The sequence below is a fragment of the Carassius auratus genome, unplaced genomic scaffold (assembly GCF_003368295.1).
Source record: "Carassius auratus strain Wakin unplaced genomic scaffold, ASM336829v1 scaf_tig00014389, whole genome shotgun sequence".
Classification (NCBI taxonomy): Eukaryota; Metazoa; Chordata; class Actinopteri; order Cypriniformes; family Cyprinidae; genus Carassius; species Carassius auratus.
The window spans coordinates 109,391-135,255 of NW_020524495.1; the positions used below are offsets into that span (position 1 = coordinate 109,391).

General features: G+C 37.8%; 1 protein-coding gene across 1 annotated transcript in view; it reads right to left on the minus strand.

Moving 5' to 3' along the window:
• Window positions 1-219: 219 nt before the first annotated feature.
• The window catches only part of LOC113074378 (plexin-A1-like), a 48,610-nt gene continuing 22,964 nt past the window's right edge, over window positions 220-25,865 (minus strand). Inside the window, exons 10-21 of the mRNA XM_026247213.1 lie at window positions 22,405-22,547; window positions 20,282-20,538; window positions 19,090-19,156; window positions 14,499-14,645; window positions 13,903-14,062; window positions 11,904-12,007; window positions 10,924-11,020; window positions 8,032-8,222; window positions 6,292-6,461; window positions 5,989-6,201; window positions 5,723-5,873; window positions 220-3,741 (exon numbers count right to left, since the gene is read on the minus strand). Coding sequence (XP_026102998.1) covers window positions 3,646-3,741; window positions 5,723-5,873; window positions 5,989-6,201; window positions 6,292-6,461; window positions 8,032-8,222; window positions 10,924-11,020; window positions 11,904-12,007; window positions 13,903-14,062; window positions 14,499-14,645; window positions 19,090-19,156; window positions 20,282-20,538; window positions 22,405-22,547 — 1,796 coding nt within the window. The 3' untranslated portion in view covers window positions 220-3,645. The remainder of the gene's footprint in view (window positions 3,742-5,722; window positions 5,874-5,988; window positions 6,202-6,291; window positions 6,462-8,031; window positions 8,223-10,923; window positions 11,021-11,903; window positions 12,008-13,902; window positions 14,063-14,498; window positions 14,646-19,089; window positions 19,157-20,281; window positions 20,539-22,404; window positions 22,548-25,865) is intronic.

A 25,865-nucleotide genomic window follows, 5' to 3' on the forward strand; every position in this document is an offset into this window, starting at 1 on the left:
TCGAGGTGACACGAATTCACTACGCTGGCCAACAATTAGTTGCGGAGCGGTTGGAAAGTGATCTTTATGCAATTGACTCTATACAATTGACAATGGTTCTTTTTAGCCACCAGATTTGACAGAAAGAAAAAAAAAAAAATCACCAAATTTCACAAATGACACATTATATATGATATAGTGAAATGATAACTGAAAAATAAGAAGACCGGTGACAAGCAATTTTAGCAAAAAATGTTTAATCTCTCCTTGATGCATGTGTTTATTTACACATAATAAATTTGCAAAATAGGAAAGAGCACAATATTTACACAATGAGCATTTAACAGCCAACCTGTCACAGTTGATTCAAGTCTGAAACTCTTTAAAAGGTATCAGAATTAATAAAGTATTAAAATTCTTCAGTTTTTGTTTTTTGAAATCTACATGCGCACATTTTGTTCCTTCGCTTAAATGAATCAATCCTTCCAAAAAAGGATTTTTTTCTTCAATCTGGAAACACCATTAGTGGAAATCAAAACCCGGATTGGTCTTTTGGACTGAGGAGGAGAGGAAGAAAGAGGGCATGGCCAGACAGCGATAAAGAGGTGTATGGAAAGAGATGGATTGTGGGTAATGGAAGGGTCGGAGGAAGCGGAGAAGAATGAGAGAGGAGTTGACAAGGCACTCTGTGCGAAATGAAAGCTCTGTGTGTCTGAAACACCTTTTGTTCGGCTAGTAACTTTTTTTTGTTTGTTTTGTTCCTGTACTCAAAGTAGTTCTCCAAACAAGTGTCATAAAATGAGAAACATCACTCAAATACTTTACACAGCGAAATCTTTGAAAATGTTTGAATATCTCTGAAGAGTTCCACATGTTCCACAACTCAACATCTAAAAAACATTGAAAACAAAAGCTAGCACTCATTAAAAAAATAAAAAATAAAAATTGAATGAAAACAAAGGCAAAGACAACATCGAAGTGAAACATGTCCTGAGACATTACAATGCAACCAGCTGCTTTACAATCACCATCACCAAAGTCCCGCTAACATAGCACAAAGCAAAGCACATCGAGATAAAAAAAAAAAAAAGTTTGATCGTACATTATGATATGTAGAATGACCATTATCAGCCTTTGGAATGAAAAAAAAAAAACAGCAATGCTTATATTCTCAAATCAATTTGTAATTTCGAAGCATGCAGAAACTCATCTACTGAAAATAACATACTAACATAAGGAAGGCCAGACGGACGGGTCTAAGTCACCTGCAATGCTAAACGTCCAGCCCTATCCTTCTACTGTTAAAATTAAGACATACACGTCCCAACAGTAGTGTGTCCTGTGTGTTTACTTCAAAAAAGTCCATCTACAGTACTTCATTGATGACTCCTTCAACGTAGCTTGAGTTTGCTCTAAGAATAACAGGAACGAGTTTATGAGAGTTAAACACAAGCAAGCAAATCCAACATCGATCTAATTCGTTTCTGTGGGAAGACTGAAAACGAAGGCAGTTCCTTACAGGTGAACATCTTGAGTCTAAAGGGAGATTGTCTTTACCGTGGAAGACCTGCTCCCGGTTGATTAGCAGAAATCGCAATGGCATAAAATCAATAATGTAAACCGCAATCCCAAAATAAATAAATGTGTAAAGAGTGATTCATTATTACTTTCCCAGCTGGAATCAACCCTGATGTATGGCTGAGGTAACACGAGCGAAAACCCGTCAAATATTCGGTTGGTGCGCCTCGCTCTTTCTCTCACTGGGTTTCTGACCTAAATCTTTCAAAGATGTTTCTATCGCATCTCAGAAAGTCTACTTCTCCTTTAATCTCAGCGGAAAGCCAAAGGAGGAGAAGCTTTCTCTTGTTTGAACATGACTGACTTTAAGAGAACTGCTGCAGCACATGAAAGCGAGTCACTACAATAAATATCCTCGCAGTTACCAACAAAAGATAAAGAAAAAATCCAAAACAACCAATATGGCAAAGAAAAGTAAAACAGAGCTCGACTTCATCCGCTTGATAGTCCTGAAACGGTTAAAAAATCACTGCACTTTTGTATTTGTAATACTGCAAATCACCAATCTTGATGGAAATGAGTTAGTGGACTTGAATATCAAGAAGAACGATAAAGAACAAGAGCAAAAACTTCGAATAAAAATGGCATAAGGAAGTCAAGTAGCTTATGAAAATTAAACAAAAAATAAATAAAAAATACTCCATAAAAAGATTCTACTTCCAAAAAAAGCATCTACTGCTGATATGATGGGTGTTTTAAGAACGTGAATCTATCAGTTAATGCCTTTCTGAGATTAATTCAAATCATCTTAGCTTAACTACAAGATTTCATGAATGGGTAGCATTCACGTACAATTATTTAGCTTAAAAACACTTTCTGTGTGCCACACTTTTAAGCTTGTTTAAGCTTTTAAAAAAATGTAGGCAGCTAAAAGAAAAGTGGAACTGCATGGAATTAACATTTGCTACATTTACCGAATGCCAGATTGTGACATCATCAGTAACGGAACACATTCGGTGGTTCTTCAATCTCAAGTTTTCCTTCATTCTAGACTGATTTGTGCAAAAATGACTGAGAGTGCTCACATCTGAATATGAGAAATGAACACGAGATGAAAACGAGTTTTTGCGTGGAATAGCAAAGAATATTGTCCTCAAGTGGCTTTCAGACTGAAACCAAATTGCAATAAAGGTTGAAAAAAAAAGTACAAACTAAGTACACAGATTCATCCACCAACTAAATAATGATTCTTGTTTTTTGTGAGGACAATTTCCCTCCAAAACACTAGGTACCACAGGGGAACACATTTGTCTGAGTTTGTTCTTTTTTGCACATTTTTTTCCCACTCTCAGTTCTTCAGTCACTAGGGTTGTCAACATTTAAATCATAGCACATTTTATCTAAAGAAAATCTTTTTTTTGCACAAAACAACATTCAAATAAAACATGGCACAGGACATTTTTTTTATATTTTTTTTCATAATTCAGTCTGTTTCACATATCAAATTCATCTTGTTCTTTTCTATGTTAAAATGGAAAACTTTGTACGCATCTTTTCACTTTTTGTATAAAAATGCAGTTGTATATATATATCTATACACATTTATATATATATTTATATCATTTTCATTTGTTGTAGTTCCTGTAAATTGTGCAAATTCAGCAGTAACACAAGTGGCAGGAGACAGGAGTGAGTGAGTTGCTCAATCAACCCAAAGAAAATAAAAAAAAGATGATAAATTAAGCGCTTAAAAAAAATTCCATTTGTGTGTCTGTGTGGGGGGGGGGGGGCACCGCTTTTATCCTTCATGGGCTTTAAGGTCTTCTGGCTCATAATACAAGACATCCTTGGTGTGTAAAAGCAGACAAACGCGGCTCAACACACACTCCAAAATGATAAAAATCCAAAAAACGAAGTCCTTTTGGTTGGACGTGGCATCCGAGGAGACATTCTGCTGCATGTTGAGTTCAAAGGAAGTGATGAAAAGATTTCCACCCTGGGCTGAGGGGTCTCCAGTGTACTGCTTCTGTCCTTGCAGTCCATTAGCTTAGTGTTTGTGTGTGTGTATGTGTGCGTGCATGTGTATGACTGTGGGGGAGGCATGGGGGCATGGGTCAGGAGGTGGGTGGAGAGATGGGGAGGGGGTCCTCAGCTTGCCAGAGCCATGGTATCGATAACCTGTTCCAGTTTACTGCGCAGTCTCTGTCGCCGAGCTAACTCGTCCTTCTGTAGTGCGGACAGGATCTGTAGAGAAGGAAATGACCTCAGATTTGAGTTATTTAGTTGGTTTCTGAGGCAACAGACTTGCGTGAATAAGTTACATTTCCCACAATAATCTCAGCATGGAAATGATAAAATACACAAAGCCTTAATTACACAATTATTAGATTTTCCTCTATTTTATTGCACAGGTGCTTAAAGATGTTTCCTTTGTCGGTCAGGATGTAGAAAACATACAATGAAAGATACAAATACATACAAAAATCACACCAAAGTCACTACAACACCCATTATAAACTACCTAGGAGACTTTAAAGTCATCTTTAAAGTGTTTGTAACCCATTAAAACTTGATTTTATGCAATTTTATGAAAAATCGCTGGGGGAGGGGCTAAAAATAGAAGGGCTTGATGATGTCAGCTGACAAGAAAAGTCGTTTCAGAGGTAGAGTGGATTTAAATTTAATGGTTCATAATAATTATACTGATTTGAGTTGGGCCTCAAACCTACAACATTCTACCAGTCAAGATCTTTAACCACTTGACTTTATCATTTCCTTTGGGTATGTGTCTGTCTGCTGACGGAAATGCACGTGCCGCTCAGAACTTGTTTGCGAAACAGCGTGTGATGCTAATACCCATCTGTTTGGTTTAACCAAAAGCAAGTGTCTAAATGTAAAGGAAACAGCAAAGAAAAGAATCTCCAACTCCCTCAGCGTAAAATAATGGACTGCTAATTTCCCTCCTGTTTTCACGCAGGTTCAGCGAGGGGATTCATGTGGACACGTGTGCATCTGGATAATAAAGACTAATGAACATAAACGGCTGTTTAAAACGCAACCAGCTGCAGTGTATTAATGTCAGACAGGGAGAGGGAGAGCGGTTTCATAGAGAGCCGAGATGAGGTTTGATGAGTTGTGTTAGACTAAACTCTCCCGAAGGTGAGAAACGGAAGATGGAAATGAAATAATTTAGAAAGAAACAAGGGTAGGTGCTAACTATGGACACCTTTTTATATCTGCTTAATAGGTGAAGAAACACAGTTGCAAATGTAGGAATAATTATGGAGAGCCACTGTGTCTTTTTCTTTCACTAAAACACACACACACACACACCCTCATTTCTGTGTGAGGTAGAACTAAATGGTTTCCTTCGGCGGCTCATTATCTCTCCATTTATCCAGCCTGGCTGGAATGAGTCACTGATTCTGACACATGATCTCGTGTGTGCTGTCAGATGGCGTTATGTGTGAAGGGCTACATGGATAATACTGAATCTGAATGGCTATGTATTAAATGTGTTAGATTTCAGATTTTGCCATTTTAACAGCCTATTCCGGCCTGCTTTGGTCGAAATCTGATGTACTAGTCAGAGTAGCCACCATATTTTTCTCTTTCTTTCATTTTTCTTCTGTGAAACATCTTCAGAAAAGCATTCTACACACAATTTTTCTAAAAAGTGGAATGCATTATTTATAGCAAAATAATTATCTGTATGCATGAAGCAGCTACTACCTATTTGCTGAATAATTAAGTGTGCAACCAGACCACAATGTATGAAATAGAGTATCCCATGATGCAACTTGCTCAACTTAACCTTGTATTTCTTCGTTGACCTTCTAATGTTGCTCAAACATATATTTCTTGACTCTGTGTTTGATTTAAGTTTCATGCAAATGTTTTATTTAATTCCTGAGATAACCAGATGCAACTTGATGAATTAGCCATGCAACAGTGTGGTCATGTGACAATGTGTTTGAAATGTTTGTTACTTATGGCACATTATTTACAACAACAAAAAAAAAAATTATATATATGGTTCAACTGGTTTTGCCTAAAGACCAAAATGTCAAAGTTGCTACCCAACACAAAAATGACCTACATTTAACATACTAAAATGAATTGTCCTTAACATTAAATATTCAAATGGTTTATTATGACCATTAACTGCATTGTTTAAACCATGTGCAAATATTAACCCAACATATTCTACCTTTCTTTCTCTTACCTCGTCTTTGTACTTGGTTATGTAGGAGTAGATCTCGTGGAGGGCACTCATGCTGTTAAACTGGCTCAAGTGGAGTCTGGACTGCTCCGCGAGATAAGCGCTCATGTCCTGATCACTGATGGCGGGCATGCGCGCAATGTCTGAGTAATACCTGCAGGACAGCAAAACAGCAGGTCCAGATGAGTGTGCTGATTTGGAGTCTTTGAAGGTTCTAATTAATAACTAATAAGGGCATTTTCTGCCTAGCGAGATCTCATTCCACTTACCTTTCTACCCAGTTCTTGTAGTTGGGAATATCTTTAGCGTAGAGCAGCTTATTTGAGGGGGAATCTTTGCCAAGCTTGTGTTCAGATGTAGAGCAGGAGTCCATGAATGTTTGGGCCACAACGGAGAGACACGCATCTGTGATGCTGTTCTTGTGGATGTCGAACACAAACTGAGGGTTCTTAATCACATTGACCCAGAACCTCAATGGCAAACTGAGGACAAGGGAAGGAAATGGGTAGATGGTTAGAAAAAAGTCCAACTGAATTCATGAAACAGAAATTTCACAAGGTGCCGCTCCTCACCAGTTGCTCTTCCAGGTATGCCGAACATCTGAATCTGTGATTTGGTGTTTGTCCGCCTGCTCGTCCAGGAAGTCAAACATATATTTGATGGCGAGAGGGAGGGCACTGCCACGGTGAGCTGTGCTGAATATCGTCTCAAACAAATCATCAACGAATTTCTGTAAAGTACCCTGTGGAGAAAGAAGAAAACAGAAATGTTTCACCTGTGACTCTAAATGAATATATGACTGTCAAATGTCATTTTTTTCATATATGTTAATTTCATATACATTAATATTTAATCAGTGATTCTAAACTGGTTTTGCCCCAAAATCACGCTTTTGACTTGAAGTTGCTACCTAACAGCAAAATGACCTAAATTATCACACAAAATGAAAATAAATTCTACTTAACATTAAATACTGGAATTGTTTACTGTGACCATTATTATTAAATATTAACATGGCAAACAGTATAATTTTACTGTTGATGTAATAAACAAAATATGGGAAAGGTTTTTGATTTCTGCTTCAAAAGATCAATTTTTATTACAATATTCTGGTTAGTTGCACTTTATTAATTACATTTATAATATGTTTTACCCACAAGCTTTCACTGCTGTATTACAGAAATTTGACCGACAGAAAAAGCCTGAAAACCTAACGGTTTGAATCTACTAGAACTTTCTCAGCTGTAAACCTATCCTATTGATCATAACGACTACTTGCATGAAATCTGTATTTGCAAAAACATACTAAAGGCCAAAAATCACTAAAGGGACTCGAGCAGCCAAACTGGAGATGTCAGTTTATTCATCATCTCTGAGACTGGGAGAACAGCAGTGGCTCTCAGATAATATGGATTGTGTTGATTAGGATGCTGGTGTGTGTGTGTGTGTGTATGAAACAGACAGGCACAGTCCATGAGGTTTCCCAGCATTCATTCTGTGCTCTGTCACCACGCACCATGAAGCACTCGATCCACAACAAATTACCTGTCTCCTGCTGTTCTCTTCCGCTCCAGCATTTCATTTATCTCTCGTTTTTTATTATGTATCAAAATTGACCACCCGAGAGACTTGTAAACATATTCTGATTTCATTTTTTTCCCTAGCCTAACAATTAGGAGGCAAAGCAATAAGCTACAGAAACAAGAACAGAGGGAGGAAGACAGAAGAGTGGAAATTAGATAGCAGGAACATGATATTGTGTCCTAACCAGGTGCGATGTGACAAGAGTCAAGCAATTTCTCTGTCAACACTAAATGTGAATCTGTTACAATTACAGCCAATCAGAACATATTTGATGTTTAATTTGCAGGATTCTGGACCAATGGGATTCAATGCAGGCAGTTTTTCCCAGCACAGCAGTAAACAGAAATACAAGAAAACAAGGAAACTGAAATAAAAAACTGTCTGGTCTTTCATTGCTTATTGCATTTGGTTAGGATAAAAGCAAAACGTTGCAACATTTTCAAAACCTAAAGGTTCATCTCAGTTCTTAGGCATATCTTAAGATGCATTTTTGTCAATCACAAAAACACAAGTGGACAATGCTAAATACAGGTGTAAAGAGAGTCTGAGAGGTTTTCAGCTTGTAAACCATGACCATTTCTGACCAATCAGGAAGGTGGACAAAAGAGACCGATTAAAACACCAGAAGTTAATGGGAATGTGTCTCCTTCATCTACTCCATCGTGATCCAATCGACCAAAATGCATCTTCATCGCAGGTTTAAGAGAGAAAACCTCATGCAAGCTCACCTTGGTGGCCAGCAGTCGCGTCAGGTAGATCTCTGACACCATCTTGCTCCCGCGATCGCCCTCACGTTGATCTGCGTGGTCGTGGTTTTTGACGAGGTGCCAGAGTTTGGTCCCGCTCTCTAGATCGGGCGTGATCATGGGCGTCCTGGACCGTAGACTGTCTGGGCTGCTGGCCGTCCTCAGCATACTCTCTGAAGAGAAACTCTGAGTCAACCATCAACAAATTTTACAACACAGATGGCTCTATTTTTACATTTGCTAGGCCAAGAAATGACAATACTTGCCAAAAGAATTGTTCATGCTGATTAATGTTATAGTTCAACAAACTATCTAGTAAAAATTGATGTCTTTTATCACGTTCCTTATTTTGCTGCCATTTCATAAAAGCAATACACCCTGAAAGGCCATGCATTACAGTAATTTTACTTTAGTCAAGGGTGTTTTAGGTACTCGTGAAGCATTAAAATCACTGTAACGCATGGCCTCTCGAGGCTTATTGCTTTTATTTCATCATAATCTGGATGGTTCAGAGATCTCTGGTAGTATTGAACCCACACATCTTCATAAATATAATATAAACCAAAAACCTAAACAGGATAAAACAGTCACATCGGCGGTTGTAAATCAGGTCTGGCGGTCTCTTCTATCTGATGAGCAGTCGGCTGTTAGATACCCAGGAGTTACACATCAAAGATGAGAGCGGAGATGAGCGGAGCTCTGGCTAATGGATGGTTAAGCACAGTAATCTGTCTAAGGATAAGGCATTCTGGGTAAGGATCATTTCCTGTGGATGCCCTAAACTACAATGAATATACTGCATCTGCAGAATCCATCAAAAACTCCCTCAGGTTTATTCTATCCTTAAGTGGCAAGTGGGAGTGAAAGATAGAGTCCCGCGTCTGGAGTCTAGTTAATCAGTCACAGACTGGCAGGCCAGCGTGCTTGAAAGAAACAGCCACTGTAAGCTTAATTCGGCTCCTCGCAGTGCTTTTATATTACACCGCATAAAAAAGTCAAGGCTTAGAAAAACATAATAGTACAAAAGCAAATAAATAATAAATAAAGGAATAAATAAACCAGGGAATGAGCATTTTTAAGCTACACAGAGACCACAAGATAACGGAGATAAACACTAATGGCTGAAACTTATTAAATGCAAGTACATCAGCGCAGACGTTCAGGCGCCGAAATGTGTCCGAGCACGATTCGTAATGAAATACAAGTGTGTATTGCATCCATAGTGTTGCTGTACTGATGGACATTAGCATAAACAGTTTTCTACGGTCAAGTTTCTACTTCATGTAAACTAGAAATTCGTTTTCAGTCATGTACTGTAAATAATGTGGCATTTATAATTTTACTAAAGAAGTAAATTATTTACATCAAATATATCCTGAAAAATGTATTATGATTTCCAACAAAAACTAAAAAACAAAGCATTGTTTTAAGCACTGATGATAAGAAATGCATCTTGACCACTAAAGGAGCTTATTAAAATGATTTCAGGAGTACTGATGCTGAAAATTCATCATCTCTATAGGAAAAAAATAATTTAATAAATATATTACAATAGATTACAAATCTTTAAAATGCAATATTATTTCACAATATGGCATAATACTGTTTCACAGTATTTTTTTATCAAATAAATGCAGCCCATAAAAAAAAAGCTACCATACCCCAAATAAAATTTTTTTTATTTTATTTCCTTCTGTATGCATCAGCATTATATCAGTCACCCTGCTTCTATAAAAAACTGATATCAGCCAAAGAAAACCTCATTGGTCAATCGCTGACCAAAGATTTGCCTTTGTGTATTTGCAGATGTAAGCTTCTATATTTTTCTGAGTATGATTCTGGTCAAACAGGCCGTTCATGCCTGCATGGTACTACTGTAGCAACACGCAAGTGTTCGTATATCATTTCTCAATGTGACACAAATCGCATATAATGCTCAGCTCAGGATAATAAAGGATGACACAAATATATAAAAATACCCTCTGAGCAGTCTGAAATAAGACTTCCTCAGTTCTCTCCCATGGCCTGTGAATGCATCGTTCATTATTAAAGGTACCAGTGTCAAACTTCATTGCGGAGGCCCAGGGAGATGCGTATCTCCATGTCCATTCTGGAGGCTGGGGAGGAAAGTTCCTTCGGGTATTGAAGATATGAATTCACTTCCTGAGCCTGCTGGTGTGTGAAAGGACTTGGAATAATGTTCAAAGGTATAATCACAAATTTACATATCCAGAAAAAAAAAAAATCATGAAATGACCAATGATGATAAACATCAGCATCAACTCTGACACCACAGTGACGGTGCTAACTGCTGCCGTTTCTATGGCAATGGGTGAAACACGACTTGAACAACAACATGAATGTGTGTCCAGTGTTTGAGCACTCAGAGAATTATCTGAGACATGAAGCCCCCTCTCAAAGGGAAATATAATGGACGTGTGCCATGAGAGAGCCATGGCTTGAGTGCATGTAATTCTGCGGCAATCACCGATACTCGCTTCTGAGGAGGACAGACAACATTAAACAGCGTTTTCTCTCTGATCCCCTCCCCTTTTTTTGGGTTGAGGAACAAAACACTTCAGCTCTGTGCTATCATCACCTCTCACCGCACAAAAACACTAAGTGCTCAGAAAACAAAACAATATCATCACAAAGAACAGCAAAAGAAAAAAAACATTACGTTTGACAGCTTTTTGAAATCGAGACACGGAGACATGATACTAGCTAGAGTCCTCATTGAAACGTAGTGGGCTCTGGGAGCAATATAGACAAGTCTTTTGGTTTCATATGATCTCACTCTTCTGATTAAATTCTCTAAGGAGATTTGAACGTTCGGAGGAGAAAATCACAACAAGAATGAGACGGAGTTCTTACCGTATCTGCTGAGGGACTTGGTGAAGGTGGATGAGTTTGAGATGTTGTATGCAGAGTTTTGCTTTGGCACCAGGGCGATAACAGACCCATCTGTTACCTGAGGACAGTGAGCAGCACAACATTACTGCAACATACTCAGAAAAACTCAAATCACAGAGACATTAGCAAGCTACACTCTGCATATCATATATATATTATGCCACAATACTCACACAGATCAACCTGTATGTTGTGTATCAAATGTTTCTGATAATTGAGCACCAAATAAGCATATTAGAATAATTTTTTAAAGATCATGTGATGTTGAAAACTGGAGTACATGGCTGCAGAAAATTCATCTTTGCAGTCAAAGGAATAAATTATCTATCTAAATAAAAATAAAGTTATTATAAATTTCAATAATATTTAATAATATTACTTGTTTTACTGCATTTTTCAGAAAATAAATGCAGCCAGGGTGACCATAAGAGACTTTACAAAAAAAAAAAAAAAAAAAAAAAAAAAAAGATTATATATATATATATATATATATATATATATATATATATATATATATATATATATATATATATATATATAATATATAATTATATATATATTTTTTTTTGTAAAGTCTCTTATGGTCACCCTGGCTGCATTTATTTTCTGAAAAATGCAGTAAAACAAGTCATATTATTAAATATAATAAAATTCAGGGTATATTCAAATAGAAAACCATTATTTTAATTTGCAATAATATTTCACAATATTAATGTTTTTCTTGTATTTCTAATCAAATAAAAGCTGATGAGCAGAAGAAACTTCTTAAAAAAAAAAAAAAAAAAAAAAAAACTTACGCATTACACAAAAACATTACTGATCCCCGATTTATAATTTCCAAGGTTTTAACCTAATCTGGTATTCTCTGTATATTACACCTTTTATTTTCTTTATTACGGCAGTTTCCATGGTAACAGCTCAGGTGTGGACAGTAACTGTACCTGATAGTGTGCAAGTGTATTCAGGCGTTTCCAGTCATTATCAATCTTAGTAGTGACATCCTCATCCTGCAAAATGATCCTCGCCAGTCGCCCCTGCCGCCACTCTGCAACACAAAACAAGTTGAGTATGGGGTGTCAATAAGAGTGGGGTGATGTTTCATGTTTAAGAACACAGCAATTACTTATTTATAAATCAATTTTTCAATTGAGGATGTCCCCAAATGCCTCTCAAAGCAAGTTTTGTCATATTTAGCTAATTTTTGGGAACAATTTTGTGCTCTAGCTACAGTATGTGTACAAAACACACATCACTCCCACAACAAGGACGAAAGGCTTTTCTCCTTTTCTCCTCTTTAGAAAGGCTTCATTTATAACACATGACCTTGTGCAGACCTTGTCCGAATAGCCCTGTGCAGAGTGAAGTCACTTTCCCTAGCTGAACAGATACAAAAGCATGCGCTTGCTGTTACCAGAGTTGAGCAACATAACTAGGAAGCCAGAGTCCGGGTCAGATCTAAATGACAGATCTGATCAAGATCATCAGAATGACTATTCTAAGCCTCTTGCAAGCAAACCGTTCCAATAAACCACCTCCCTGTTTATTTGTAGCAGGAGAAGTCGCAGTTTCTTATTTCGAAACAGGCTCTGAAAGACAGCTGCCAAGGAGCAGAGCAAAGCTAGATGAGATCTGCAGCTGATAGCATCACTCAGTCTGAGCCAGATGACAATCGTGTTGGGAACTGCTCGAGCTAATGGGATCTTGCTGTGGATGATATGGTTCAGTGTCTATTTCCCTGGTGCCCACAATGGTGACATCAGCATCCATTTATATCAAGCTGCTGATAAGCTGAACATTTGTATCAGATTACAGTACCTTCTTTGAACAGAGGCATTTGATTACAAGGATGTGCAAAAGGGAGGTTAATAATTTAGTTTAATCATTTAATGAAGTTGACCAATTGTCAATTTATTTAAGTGACGTGACATACAGTCAAGTATGGTGACCGATACTCAGGATTCATGCTATGCATTTAACCCATCCAAAGTGCAAAATCACACACACACACCATGAACACACACACACGGAGCAGTGGGCAGCCATTTATGCTGCGGCACACGGGGAGCAGTTGGGGATTTGGTGCCTTGCTCAAGGGCACTTTAGTCGTAGTATTGCCAGCCCCAGACTCAGACCCACAACCTTAGGGTTAGTAGTCAAACTCTTACCACTAAGCCACGACTTACCCACAAAGTTTAGGTAATGTCCATATAATATTTGGACTTTTCCACATGCATTTTGTTGCATTAAAGTCAGTGATTAAATGATTAATTGACCATTAATTTTAAATCAACTATGAAACTTCCTGAAAAATGACATGTGTAATATTTCATTGATGTAACCATCTTGAAGAATAACTGCTCTGCCATCCATTCATCCAAGCCGCACATTTCTACAGGGGTTTTCACAATGTGTTTAACCCTTGGTAAGGCCACTCTTTGTCCTGGGTTATGCAACATTTCACGTGTGTAATTTTGAAAAGAGGTTAGCATCACTTTTAACCCCATGTTTTAAAACCTTCACAAAATGCAGAGGCAAAGGCACACACTATACAGTGTGAAATGATGCAGTGCTAGAATGTCACAGCAAATTATTCATCAACAGAAAACCAATCATAAACTGCCTCATTCAATACTCATGTGTTTTTTTCATAGAAACCTTCACTTTAACATAACAGGCAGTTATTAAAACAGGTCATTTGCCAATCAATCTTATTGACCTAATAAATATGCAAATAGGAACATTAACCCACGGTTTCCAAATGTAGAGTATGAACCCAACTGCCCAGCATTAATTACAAATACAGGGCAAAGAATAAATAGTGTGCACCTTGAAACAAGTTAAGCCAGGATTATGCTATCCAGGGTTTAGAATAACGCTGCATTAACAATTTCAAGTGTGAGAAGCCATTTTCCTCCCTCCGTCGTTCTCAAGAGTTCTTACCCAGGTCCATGTCTCCTGCTTTTGGTCTCTGTGAGTATGGGCTTCCTTTATACACAGCATCCAGAAGCTTCTCTTTCACCTGGGTAATTGTGTCACAGTTCAGGCATTTCACCGTCACCTCCGGGCCATTCTCGTTCTCGGGGTTCACACAATGAAGTGTCTAAAAGGAGACAGGATAAATCAGTCTGAGCAATTTATTATTAGCATCTAGTTTGAACAGTTCAAGATTCAAGATTCAAGATTTTTATTTGTCACATACATGGTTATAGGGAGAGCATATGACCACCTAATAGAGTAAAGATCAATCTATTAAATTATTTAATACTTATTAAATAATTATTATTTGAAACTATCAGCAGGGAGTATAAATAACACTCTTTACATAAAGCACATGGAGAATTGACTAGTTTCAATAGGGTTTAGTGTTAGCCTGTTGCTAAGCTAACAACATTACATGTTGACTTTTTCTTCTATAATAATATGCATGATTTGTGTGCATGAATTATGCATGAGACTATTCAAGTAAATTCATGTTTATTCTCTATTTGAATGAAAATTTAAAAATATATATACTTGTGCTGTGCACTTGCACTGACCAGAGTCTTGTAGTCAATCTGTTGCCGGATGAGTTTGTCCTCACTGAGGGAGTATCTTGCCTCTCCGGTGATGGCGTCTATAGGGCCTTTTTCCATTTGCTGTTTCATAGCACAGTACAGCATGAAGAGAGGTTCACCAGCACACTCCTGTAGAGAGAGAAAGAGTGTCAGAAACAACAACAGTGTGTAAGGACTCCATGATGTCATGAATACATGCACTGTGACTTTTTTCACCTCATAAAAAGTGGAAGACAAAGCAAAAAGATGACGCAATCAATAGCCCTGCTTTCCTTTCATAGTAACACGCGGGCATAAAATGCATTTCAGGTATGTATATTGAGCAAAACTTGATTACTGATAAACTGTCACTTCAGATGTGAAAAACAAGCAGCTATAATGGTGCACCGCTTTGAAATAATCACAAGGACTTGCCAATCAATACAACCATTAGCCTCACACCCTCAAAATGCCCCTCTCGAAAAAGACAAACAGTTTAAATGCAGGGGAGGAAGAGAGAGATAGATGGAGGTTAACGATTGGGAGGAAGCACTTAAACCCCTTTGTGAAACAAACGGATAGGTGTGGAGAAAAAGAGAGAGAGAGAGAGAGAGAGAGAGAGAGAGAGAGAGAGCGAGAGAAAGAGGGATGGCTGGGGTGTGGACTAGGCTGTTTTCTGCATTAGCATTAACATCTTTCACTGACTAACAAACAACTTTCTGTTTTTCAGTTTCTTATTTCTTCAGATTTATGTTTCTGTTTGATCCAGGTGTCTATTAGCAGTTAACTAGCCTCATGTAGTCTGACTTACGGTTACTATTATGACTTATTCTGGACAATTAGCATCCACTCAGAGAGGAAGATTTGATCTGACTGACATGTAAAGATACCAAATAAAGCTAAAAACTCAATAAAGCATAAATAAAATATTAATGAAAGACTAAAAACTTTTAAAATGAGACATTTTTTTTTAAATCAGTGAATACGTTTGCTTCACCCTAGTTTCTGAGCTACAATGAACTGCAATGTTTTTGAGACATAAACTAGCAGTCTTCACTGTAGCTTCAGGTTTTGTATTGTATGTGAATTAGCTTGCTAGCTTTTGCCTCAGAAAATAGTGACTAGCAAGTTTATTTATTGTTGCTTCAGATAGCAGATAGAGTTTCACATAATCACACAAAATCTGAAACTATATCAAATAAATATGCAAATCGCTAGTTTCTAAGGAAGAGAGACTACACATAATCTGAAGAATTGTACTGAAACAGAAACTTCTTTGCAGCCTTAGATTTTTTTTGTGGTATGAAAAGCTTGCTAATCGCTAGTTTTTGATTCAAACTACAAGCTACAAAGGATCCAAAGCTACAGTCTGAAGCTACAATGAATTGTAATGAGTTTCTGAGAGAGAAACTAGCAATTAGCAATCTTCTTCACTGTAGCCTCCGATTTTGTGTGGTATTATGTGCATAAGCTAAGCTTTCAAATCGCTAGTTTCTGCTTCAGTTATTCATTGTAGCTTCAAATTTTCAAGTCAAAATCTGAGATAATTTCAGATGATTGATCAGGTTCTAATGCAGGAATCTTGTAAGCCATAAAAATTACAGTGAGGAGTCACATGCGAGACGTATTAGGCTCATACCCCTCCTCAGCCAACCCCCGACCGCACTGACTATGACTGGCGCGGTGAAACGAGGAAACCCACCATCTCCCTCCGCCTTACACATACCCACATGAAACAGTTTCTTCTGGTTTCCTCCATCACTTCGTCCTGTTTTACTCCACCCACCCTCCCACCATATGCTGTTAACGTCTCGTTAGCATCTGCGCTAATTAAGCAGACAGCTGCTAACGAGTGGGATCGCGAATACATCACTCTTAGAGACCCCCACTGCAGCGCACGCGGCCGAGAGACCAGACCTCATCCCACGCTTCAGCTTCATTAAAGAAAGAGACAGAAAGAGAGTGAGAGAGCACAGACAACATAGCCAGACCTCACCCACCCATAGGGCTAATGAACAGTAGCAGGAAAATATCCTGTTGAAATATAGAGCTAGCAGATCAAATATTCCGCACTACAGCCTTGAGCAGACTTGTTGACACTGTGGCCAGAATGTTGATAAAAAAAATATATTTCTGGGAAGGTTTGATTCAACTGTGCTGTCTGAGCCGTGTCTTCATATGTGGTATCACAAGCTGTGTGTTGGTGACAACAGCTTGTCAGTTCCACTAACTCATGCCACAATCCCATCGTCTAAAACAGCACCGCTTTTCCTAATGCTAATTAGCGATCTCAAACTGCCTGCTTCTGAACTTCTGTCAGTTAGCAGAGGAGTCAAACGAGGCCTCTAAACAGTCAAAGCTTGAAACAGACTTCAAACTAGCAAATCGGAATTGGGCTATTTGGTCTGAAAGGATGAGTTCACCCCAAACCCCATGATATTCTTGCTGTTCAACCATGTATGTACTTTTTTAGCCATACTATTATTGCCTTAAGTGAAACTTGATTTCCTCACTCACATGCAAACATGTATCTTTATATCAGGGGTTCTCAACTCTGACCCTCGAGGTCCACACACATGAACACAACCGGACAAGTTAAACAAGGTCTTCAGGACCATTAGAAAGTTACAGGTAGTTGAGTTTGTTCAAAGTTGGCACTCAACTCTGCAGGAAATTGGACATTAAGAACCCCTGAGATATATATATATATATATATATATATATATATATATATATATATATATATATATATATGTTAATAAATGTATTAAATCTGGCGATGCGATCATTGCTCCAGTCTTCAGTGTCACATGATCAGAAATCATTGTTATATGTGAATTTGCTGCATAATTGTTATTGGTTCACACTTAATAATAATGGTTCTTAATATTATCAATGTTAAAAACAGTTTTTGCTGTTTTGTGGAAACATTCAGGTTTCTTTATATAGAACAGAAAGTTCAAAAGAAGAGCATTTGAAAAATAAATCTTTTGTGACATTATAAATGACATTATAAATGAGAAATTTTATGCATATTTACCGTAGAAAAAAAATCATTAATTTTAAACACACACAACATGGTTTCTGCATAAATATTAAGCAGCTGTTAACTGTTTGAAACATGGATAATAATAAGAAATGTTTCTCGAGCAGTAAGCATATTAGAATGTTTTCTGAAGGATCATGTGACACTGAAGACTGGAGTAATGATGCTGAAAATTCAGGAATAAATTACCTTTTAAAATATATTACAATAGAAAACAGTTATTTTAAATTTAATATTATTTCACAATAATAATGTTTGCTGTATTTTGAGCACATAAATGCATCCTTGGTAAACATAAGAGACTCTTTAAAAAACACTTTTTAATTAGTATTTGAACAAATAATGACAACTTAAATTTTTGGCAAACTATTCCTTTACAAGCAACTACATTCAATGTAGTCAAATAATGCAAAACCACGTTCAATTTGTGTGTTAAATTAATCTCTATGAAGTGAAAGTATTCTGGACTCCTGTTTCCTGTTGATTAAAATTCTTCCATTGCATGCTGAGCCCTGCATGATCAAACTAATAAAACTAGAAAGCTGCAAATGCGAGAGGGAGAGAGATACAGAGAGACAGACAGGGGAGGACTGACATCCTGCAGCTCAATCACGCTCTGTGAGTGGCATCATGGAGTGATGCAGGATGGAGGGGGAGATATAAAAGGAGACAAAGCTAAGAGCTGATGGAGAGTAGGATGCAGAGGTGCCTGAAGGGATGACCTCTGACCTGCCCGACCACTGACAGACAGCTTCTGTCTCATTATTTGTCACATCATGTTGGACCGAGTTGTTGAAAGGCCCTCTAGTCACTATGTTCTTGCAAAATAGAGGCAAGTTCATTTTTGTGCTTTTGTATGTGTGTTTGGGTGCATTTTTGGCTGAGTAATTAGACACTTTACACAAAAATAATTTACCCACCCCTCATGTTGTTTAAAACATGTAAGAGTTTCTTCTGCACACAAAAAAAAACAATATTTTGGGATAAAAAGTTTCAAATGTTAATGTCCATATAACTGTCGAAGGGGTCTAAAAAGTCGAAGGGGTCTAAAACAACACTGTTAACTTTAATTGTATGGACAATATCATAATGTGTGCTTCACAGAAGCAAATCATACAGATGTGAGTCAGTAAATAATGAGAGAACTTTCTATTTTTGAGTTAAATATCTTTTAAAAAAAATAAATATGGATTCAGAGAGTGATTCAAACTGATTTTTTTTGATTTTGTGAATCAAACTGTGAAAACTCACAACTCAAACAAACATTATTCAGAAGTTTGGCGTCAATAAGATTTTTTCTATGCTCAACCAAGGCTGCATTTTTTTGATCAAAAATACAGTAAAAGCAGTAATATTGTGAAATAGAAATAGAACAGGTTTCTATTTTAATATATTTTAAAACTAAAGGTATTCCTGTTATGCAAAGCTGAAATTTCAACATCATTCCTTCAGTGTCCCATGATCCTTCAGAAATCATTCTTATATACTGAATTGCTGCTCAAGAAACATTTCATATTATCATCACTGTACAATACTGTACACACTTACTTTTAAGAACTTGTACAGAAGAAAAGTGAACCAGTTTGTAAGCATCTTCTCAGCAACAGACTCCGTCCTTAAAAAGAGAAAGGAAAAGTTAGAGTGAGAGAAATATGAATCAAAATTCATACAACACAAATGAAATCCAAAAGTGTATTTAAGCTTTCAACAAACTCCTTCTAATGAAAAACTACACTTTTTTTCCCCCAAAACAAACTACCAATCTTCATAAAGCCCAGACAATTACAGTAATTGGGCAACATCTTCCCTCAATGGCCAACCTGTCGCCTGCCGAAGACCCCCAAAAGCTTCCCCGGAACAGAAGTAATTAAAGCAAGCCTTAATTAATGGACTTCAAAAGCTCCTAATTCATCCGTAGCTGGCAAACGAGAGCGAAAGCTCGTGTGAGCTGCTAACTGCAGCTCGTTCCTCCCTCAGGCCCACCAGGAGCCTTTTCTGCTGTTCAATAATGCATTCACACAGACTTACCAACTCCCATTACTTCCTTACATAAGGGCCAATTATTAAATTATATGCTTATTAATAAAACGGTGAAGAGGAGATAAGGTGAACATAGTGGGACAACAGGTATTTCATGAGGGGGAAGTGTCCCGAATAGCTCATTAGTGTACTTCAGTAAGTGCACTAGATCGGGGTTAACAGTTGGGTGAGATGGAGTGTACTGACTTACATGAACTTTTGAGAGTTATGGAGAAATTTGGAGGTGGTATATCAGAGCTGGAATTTTTGTGGCATTGTAAGTCTACTGTTAGTTGTGATTTAGTTTACATCATTTCTACCCCCTCAATGACCCTTTGAAACAGGCTGTTTTTGTGACTGTAGCTTTAAGAGATCTGTAATGAAACAACTTCAGATTTTGGTGGCTAAAGGCCGGTCACATAAAAGAAGGTAACTATGTGTTACTATATGACTGTTATAATTCTATAAGAATAGAGAATTTCTGCAACTATAACAATAACAGAGGAATTATATAGTTAGAATCACTTTCAAAATTTGTTTTTAGCTGATTGACAGCCAATCAGAATCTGTTCTGCTCGAAAGCATTTGAAGCAGTGTGTGCTTATGATAAACAGGACATTATCATGCACTGGTGTGGTCACTGATATAGTTATCAGTCTTTGTTGTGAACAGTCCTTCACTCTGTATATCAGTGTGACTCTGTGTGTGTGTCTTCTCCCACCTCCTGAGCAGCAGTTTAGGGTGATTCTTGCTCTCCAGGTTCTTGTCGATGAGGTCAGAGAGCAGCTGTTTGAGGACTCCTGTAGCGTACTCCATCTCTCCCTGTAGAGCTGTCATGATGAGTGATGCCACATTGCCACGGTCACGCATGGAGAAGGAGCGCTGAGCTTCCAGCGAGCGGATGAATGTCAGCAGGAAGTGCTTCTTGGTGAGGAGTTGACCAAACAGAGTCAAGGCCTTCTCGACATTAGCCTGCACCTGTGGGAAAACACACACAGCAACTCATTATACACCGAGGAATAGAATACAACAGCTATCAACTCTAGTGTGATTTATTTTTTATTTTTAATTTAACATGATTCTTTTAAAAACGTTTTTTAAGAAAATTCTATCAAATATATGGTAAAATAGTTAAAATCTACATTGTTGCCCTAAACTGATCCATTTATATCACTATTAATTAACCCAATTTTATGATTGACACAAATTAGTTCTATTTGTGTTTCATGCTGGAGGTCCATTGTGTGACTGGTTTAAGGTCCTGATACAATAACACTGGCTAAATAAATGGCATGAATTTTGGGAGCAGGACAATCCTTTTTAACCGGCCAATAGCATTTTTTTTTATGATTATTTAAGATTAATTTATTATTTAAAAATGAAAAGTGATCAGTTTGTTCATAGCAAGACTAGGGACATTTTTAAAATAAAGTAAGCTCAATTTCATATTTATGTTGCTTTTAATATTTCTGATTGATGCATTATTCCTTTCTGAAAAACAATTTCGAAGCCCTTTAGTAAACTAAAAAAGCATTCCGGCAGAAGTCCACATGAGGGACATGCAGCTCTCTGATTGACATCAAAGGGAATCCAAGATGCTAGCAGCTCAAAACACAACAGAAGGAAATGCAGAGTGAGGGCGAGGAAGGACAGAAAGAGAAAGAGTACAGCAGGAAGCAGACATGACCATGGAGTCCAGGAGCAAGAGCTGGTGATGTGTCTTTCCATGAGCCGCAACTGTCAATTTCTTGAAGCCACATATTTATACTAACAAAACAAAAGCAACATCTTACATGTGTCCTAACTAACCATGACAAGCTACTGGACTTTGTCGTTCGTTTGGTTTCCACAGCAGCGTCTACTGAATAGCCCCGCCCACAGTGAAATCTCATTGGTGCAAAATTCTGCTCCACATGTACAACCTGGCTGTAATTATCTCACATTGTTGTTGGATAGTTTTCATGGCTAGTTAGGACAAAGTGCTACAATTCAAAGAAATTATTAAAAACAAAAACCAACAAATAAAATCTCCAAGCGAGGTTGCCGGAATCAGACTTCAAGGCAAACCGGCGTCTATTATTGTCCCCTTCAGCACCTTATGTACCATGTAACCTGACAAAGACCTTTTTTTCCGACAACACAGACTAATAAAGTGCCTCAAATCTTCTCTGCTGAGCCGAATGAAATTTGCAGCCTCTCGGGGAGGCCGATAGTAATGTAGGTTGCTTTGGGGCGAGAAGCAACACAGAGCAATAAGGGCCTGCGCCGTGCGCATAGGCACTTGATTACGCCGGGGACTCGGGGGCAAATACAGTGAAAACAAACCCCAGATGAAATAATAAACATACAATCCCTCCGCAAGCCAACAGCGTGACCTGCAGTATGCAGGCCGGTGGACACAGCATGTCAGAGTTTTTAATTGCACTGACCAGTGCATTTTGAGGTTTCGTGATTGCTTTCGTTTAGTTGCGTTGTTTTCTTTAGCTCGTGCTATTACGTGTCACTGATTAGTGTCTGGCTTTATAGTACAAGAGGTCACAATCTGTAATGCATTGAACTTGTAAACTCCAAATTGTAGGTTGGAACTTTATTCTTTCACTCCTGAGAGAGTCACCAACCCCATTTATCAGAAGCAAGTGATGTCAAAAACATTGGTAACCGAATTTACAATATACATTATGACCTTTCAAGAGTGCTGATCAGGCGTCTACGGCACAAATGTAGTTTATACAATCTCAGCACTATGTTGCTGTTTCTTGTATTAGTAGTGGTCTGCTGTTTTTTGATTGCATTGTTAGTTCTGCTCTAGGGTTACCATGGTGATGGCGATGTACTGACCCGTACCTCCATCTCCTTGAGCACCGGGTGGTCCTCAATGCCAGGGAAAAGCACCCTCATGGCATAGGTTCGGTAGTCCAGGAATGGGATGCCAGCTCCATCCAGCTCTTGGGTCAGTTCATGGATGTCAGTTTGGAGTTCGGCAAAAGCTGTGAGGAGAAAAGCACTGGTAAGGAGAGTTTAAACAATATCTGACCAATTAGAGCACTTCTGATTAAAAAAAAGTTGCCTGATTTTTCCAGTTGCATGTAATGACTGGACAATTACTTTTTTTTTTTTAAGAATTATGTATATATATATATATATATATATATATATATATATATATATATATATATATATATATATATATATATATATATATATACACACATACACACACACACACACACATATATATAATTTTACAAAAACATTAGATTAAAATAAAATTTAATTAAGGTTTTATAAAAATTTATATAATTTTTTCATTTACATTTAATCATTTTGCAGACGCGTTTATACAAAGCGACTTACAATTGGGGGATACATAAAGCAATTCTTCTTAAAGAGGCAAACAGAGACAGGAAGTGCTTGTAATACGAAGTTTTATATATATATATATATATATATATATATATATATATATATATATATATATAAATATATAAGAGAGAGAGAGAGAGAGGGAGAGAGAGAGAGAGGGAGAGAGAGAGAGAGAGAGAGAGAGAGAGAGAATTATTAAGGAAAGAAAATAGAATCAGAGTCACATTAACATGCTGTTTCAAAAAATAATAATAAATAGGTATTTAAATAATATGAATGAAGTAATTAATGAATTTACAGTTATGTAAGCTATTTACAACCAGCTACTAGGTCTTTATAAGCAACTCAAATATTTCCGTGTAGTTTTGCAGTGTAGATAAAGATAAAAAAAAAATTGATCAGGGTGCATTTACAGTATAGTATAGACTTGTGTGCATAATAAAATTTCTCATAATAGAAGTTTGATTTGCTTCAAGCCTTCCCTAAGTATGAATAAAAAATTACTTTAAATAAAGCGGTTGATTGGGAACTCATGAAAACCTGGTCACTGAGAGCCTTTTACGATAATAGGTACTTGCTGGATAAACAGAAGCAATGCTAAGTCTGTCAATCTGTTTGTTTATCTGGTTTATGACTAATTTGGTTTAGCCATTCAAAAAGAGCGGGAGGGAAGAGACGTAAGAGACACAAAGTTCACGGGAAAAGAAAGTCAATTAATTGCATGAGTGGGTAATTAATAAAGGAGCGGAGCTTTTCATGCATAATTTCCTCCAGCTGTTGTTCCTCCTCATTGTCCGCTGGGATATGAATACAGAAACAAGAAGCTCCTACTCTAAATGAGGGTTTTTCATCTTAAAAATACTGCACAAATATTATTCAAGATGAGCTGCCCAACAGGATTTCCAGTCTCTCCGGGGAAAGTGAAAGGCATAAAGAGCTTTTAATTCAATGGTTCTTTCTGGTCAAAGTGCACTTGAAAGGCCTAACAAAGATTTCCAACATGAGGGATGGCCTTGTAATTCAATTTCACTTTATTACTTGGAGAGGCCCATATATCGTAAAGCACGAGGGGGCATTACAGACAACTTAAATGCGAAATTTTAAAGGCTTCCTGTTGTAGTAGTCAAAACATTACACCTCTCAGGAAGCAGTAGCAGCAGCACTAGCACTGCCAAAGTCAGCCAGCAAAATTTTCCTTTAGCTTGAAAGGTCTCGTACACTGCTGATTATGCGTTTCTTTCTAAAATTGTTTCTTTAGTTGTGAAAGCACTCAAAGTGAAACAATTCCAATTACCATGATGTCCACACAAGCTTGCGCATACATTTCTCGGCAAATGTAAAACAGAGAAGCGAAGCTGATATCCCCACTGAGCATTTCCTGTATCTAAACCAGAGCTGGATAGCTCGCTAATTAGCCATTAGCCATTGTTTGTTTGTACTACTGTGCTCTCTGATGGGCTGCATCATGGCTCAGTAAGCGTCTGTACATGGTGAATCGCATGCCCCTGCACGGCTCGCTGGTCCACACCCCATGACCGTGCACATGCAGCGCCATCTCGACTCTAGCTATATAGCCAAACTAGAGGGCTAAGCGGTTTAGAGAGGTGGGATCGCATTTATACATTTGGGTAAATCTCATGATAAACGGCAAGAATAGGATATGCATATAGACACATATATACACAGTGCTGCTTAAAAATGTGTGAACCCTTTACAATGTCCTATGTTTCTGCATAAATATGACCCAATTCATCATCAGATTTTCGCACAAGTCCTGAAAGTGGACAAAGAGAACCCAATCAAACAAATGAGACATAAATGATGCATATTTATTAATTGAGAAAAATTACCCAGTGTTACATTTCTGTGGGATACAAAAAGTGTGTGAATCTCTATGATCAGCTGTTAATTTGAGGGTGAAATAAGAGTGGAATGACTATCACGTGTCATTGCCTGCCCCGTATTATATAGTGATCTATGAAAGTTTGATCATGTTTGCGGAAGTGAATCATGGCACGAACAAAGGAGATCTCTGAGGGCCTCAGAAAAAGAGTTGTTGTTGCTCATCAGGCTGGAAAAAGGTTACGAAACTATCTCTAAAGAGTTTGGACTCCACAAATCCACAGTCAGACAGATTGTGTAGAAATGGAGAAGATTCGAGGCCAATGTTACCCTCCCCATAAGCGGTCGACCAACAAAGATCACTCCAAAAGCAAGACTTTTAATAGTCTGTGAGGTTGCAAAGGAACCCAGGGTAACTTCTAGGCAACTAAAGGCCTTTCTCACATTGGCTAATGTTAATGTTCATGGTGTGCATGACAGAGTTGCAAGAAGAAAGCCACTGATCTCCAAGAAGAGAATCACTGCCCGTCTGCAGCTTGCCAAAGATCATGCTGACAAATCAGAGGACTATTGGAGAAATGTTTTGTGGACAGATGTTTTGGTTTATATGAAAAGTGTTCTGTTTGGAGAAAAGAACACACTGCGTTCTAGCATAAGAACCTCATCCCATCTGCGAAACATGGTGGTAGTATCGTGGTTTGGGCCTGTTTTGCTACACCTGGGCCAGGATGACTTACCACCATCGATGGAACAATGAATTCTGAATTATACCTGCAAATTCTAAAGTAAAATGTCAGGAGATCTGTCGAAGAACTGAGTCTCAAGAGAAACTGGGCCATGCAGTAAGACAACAACCCAAAGCACACAAGTCATCTTACCAAAGGATGGTTAAAGAAGGTCAAAGTTAATGTTTTGGAATGGCAAAGTCAGACTCTGGACCTTAATTCAACTGAAATATTGTGGAAGGAGCTGAAGCAAGCATTTCATAGGAGGAAACCCATATCATCACAGAGTTGAAGTAGTTCTGTACTGCGGAATGAGCTAAAACTAATACATGATCAGCAGTTACAGGAAACTTTACCTGCAGTTACTGCTGCAAA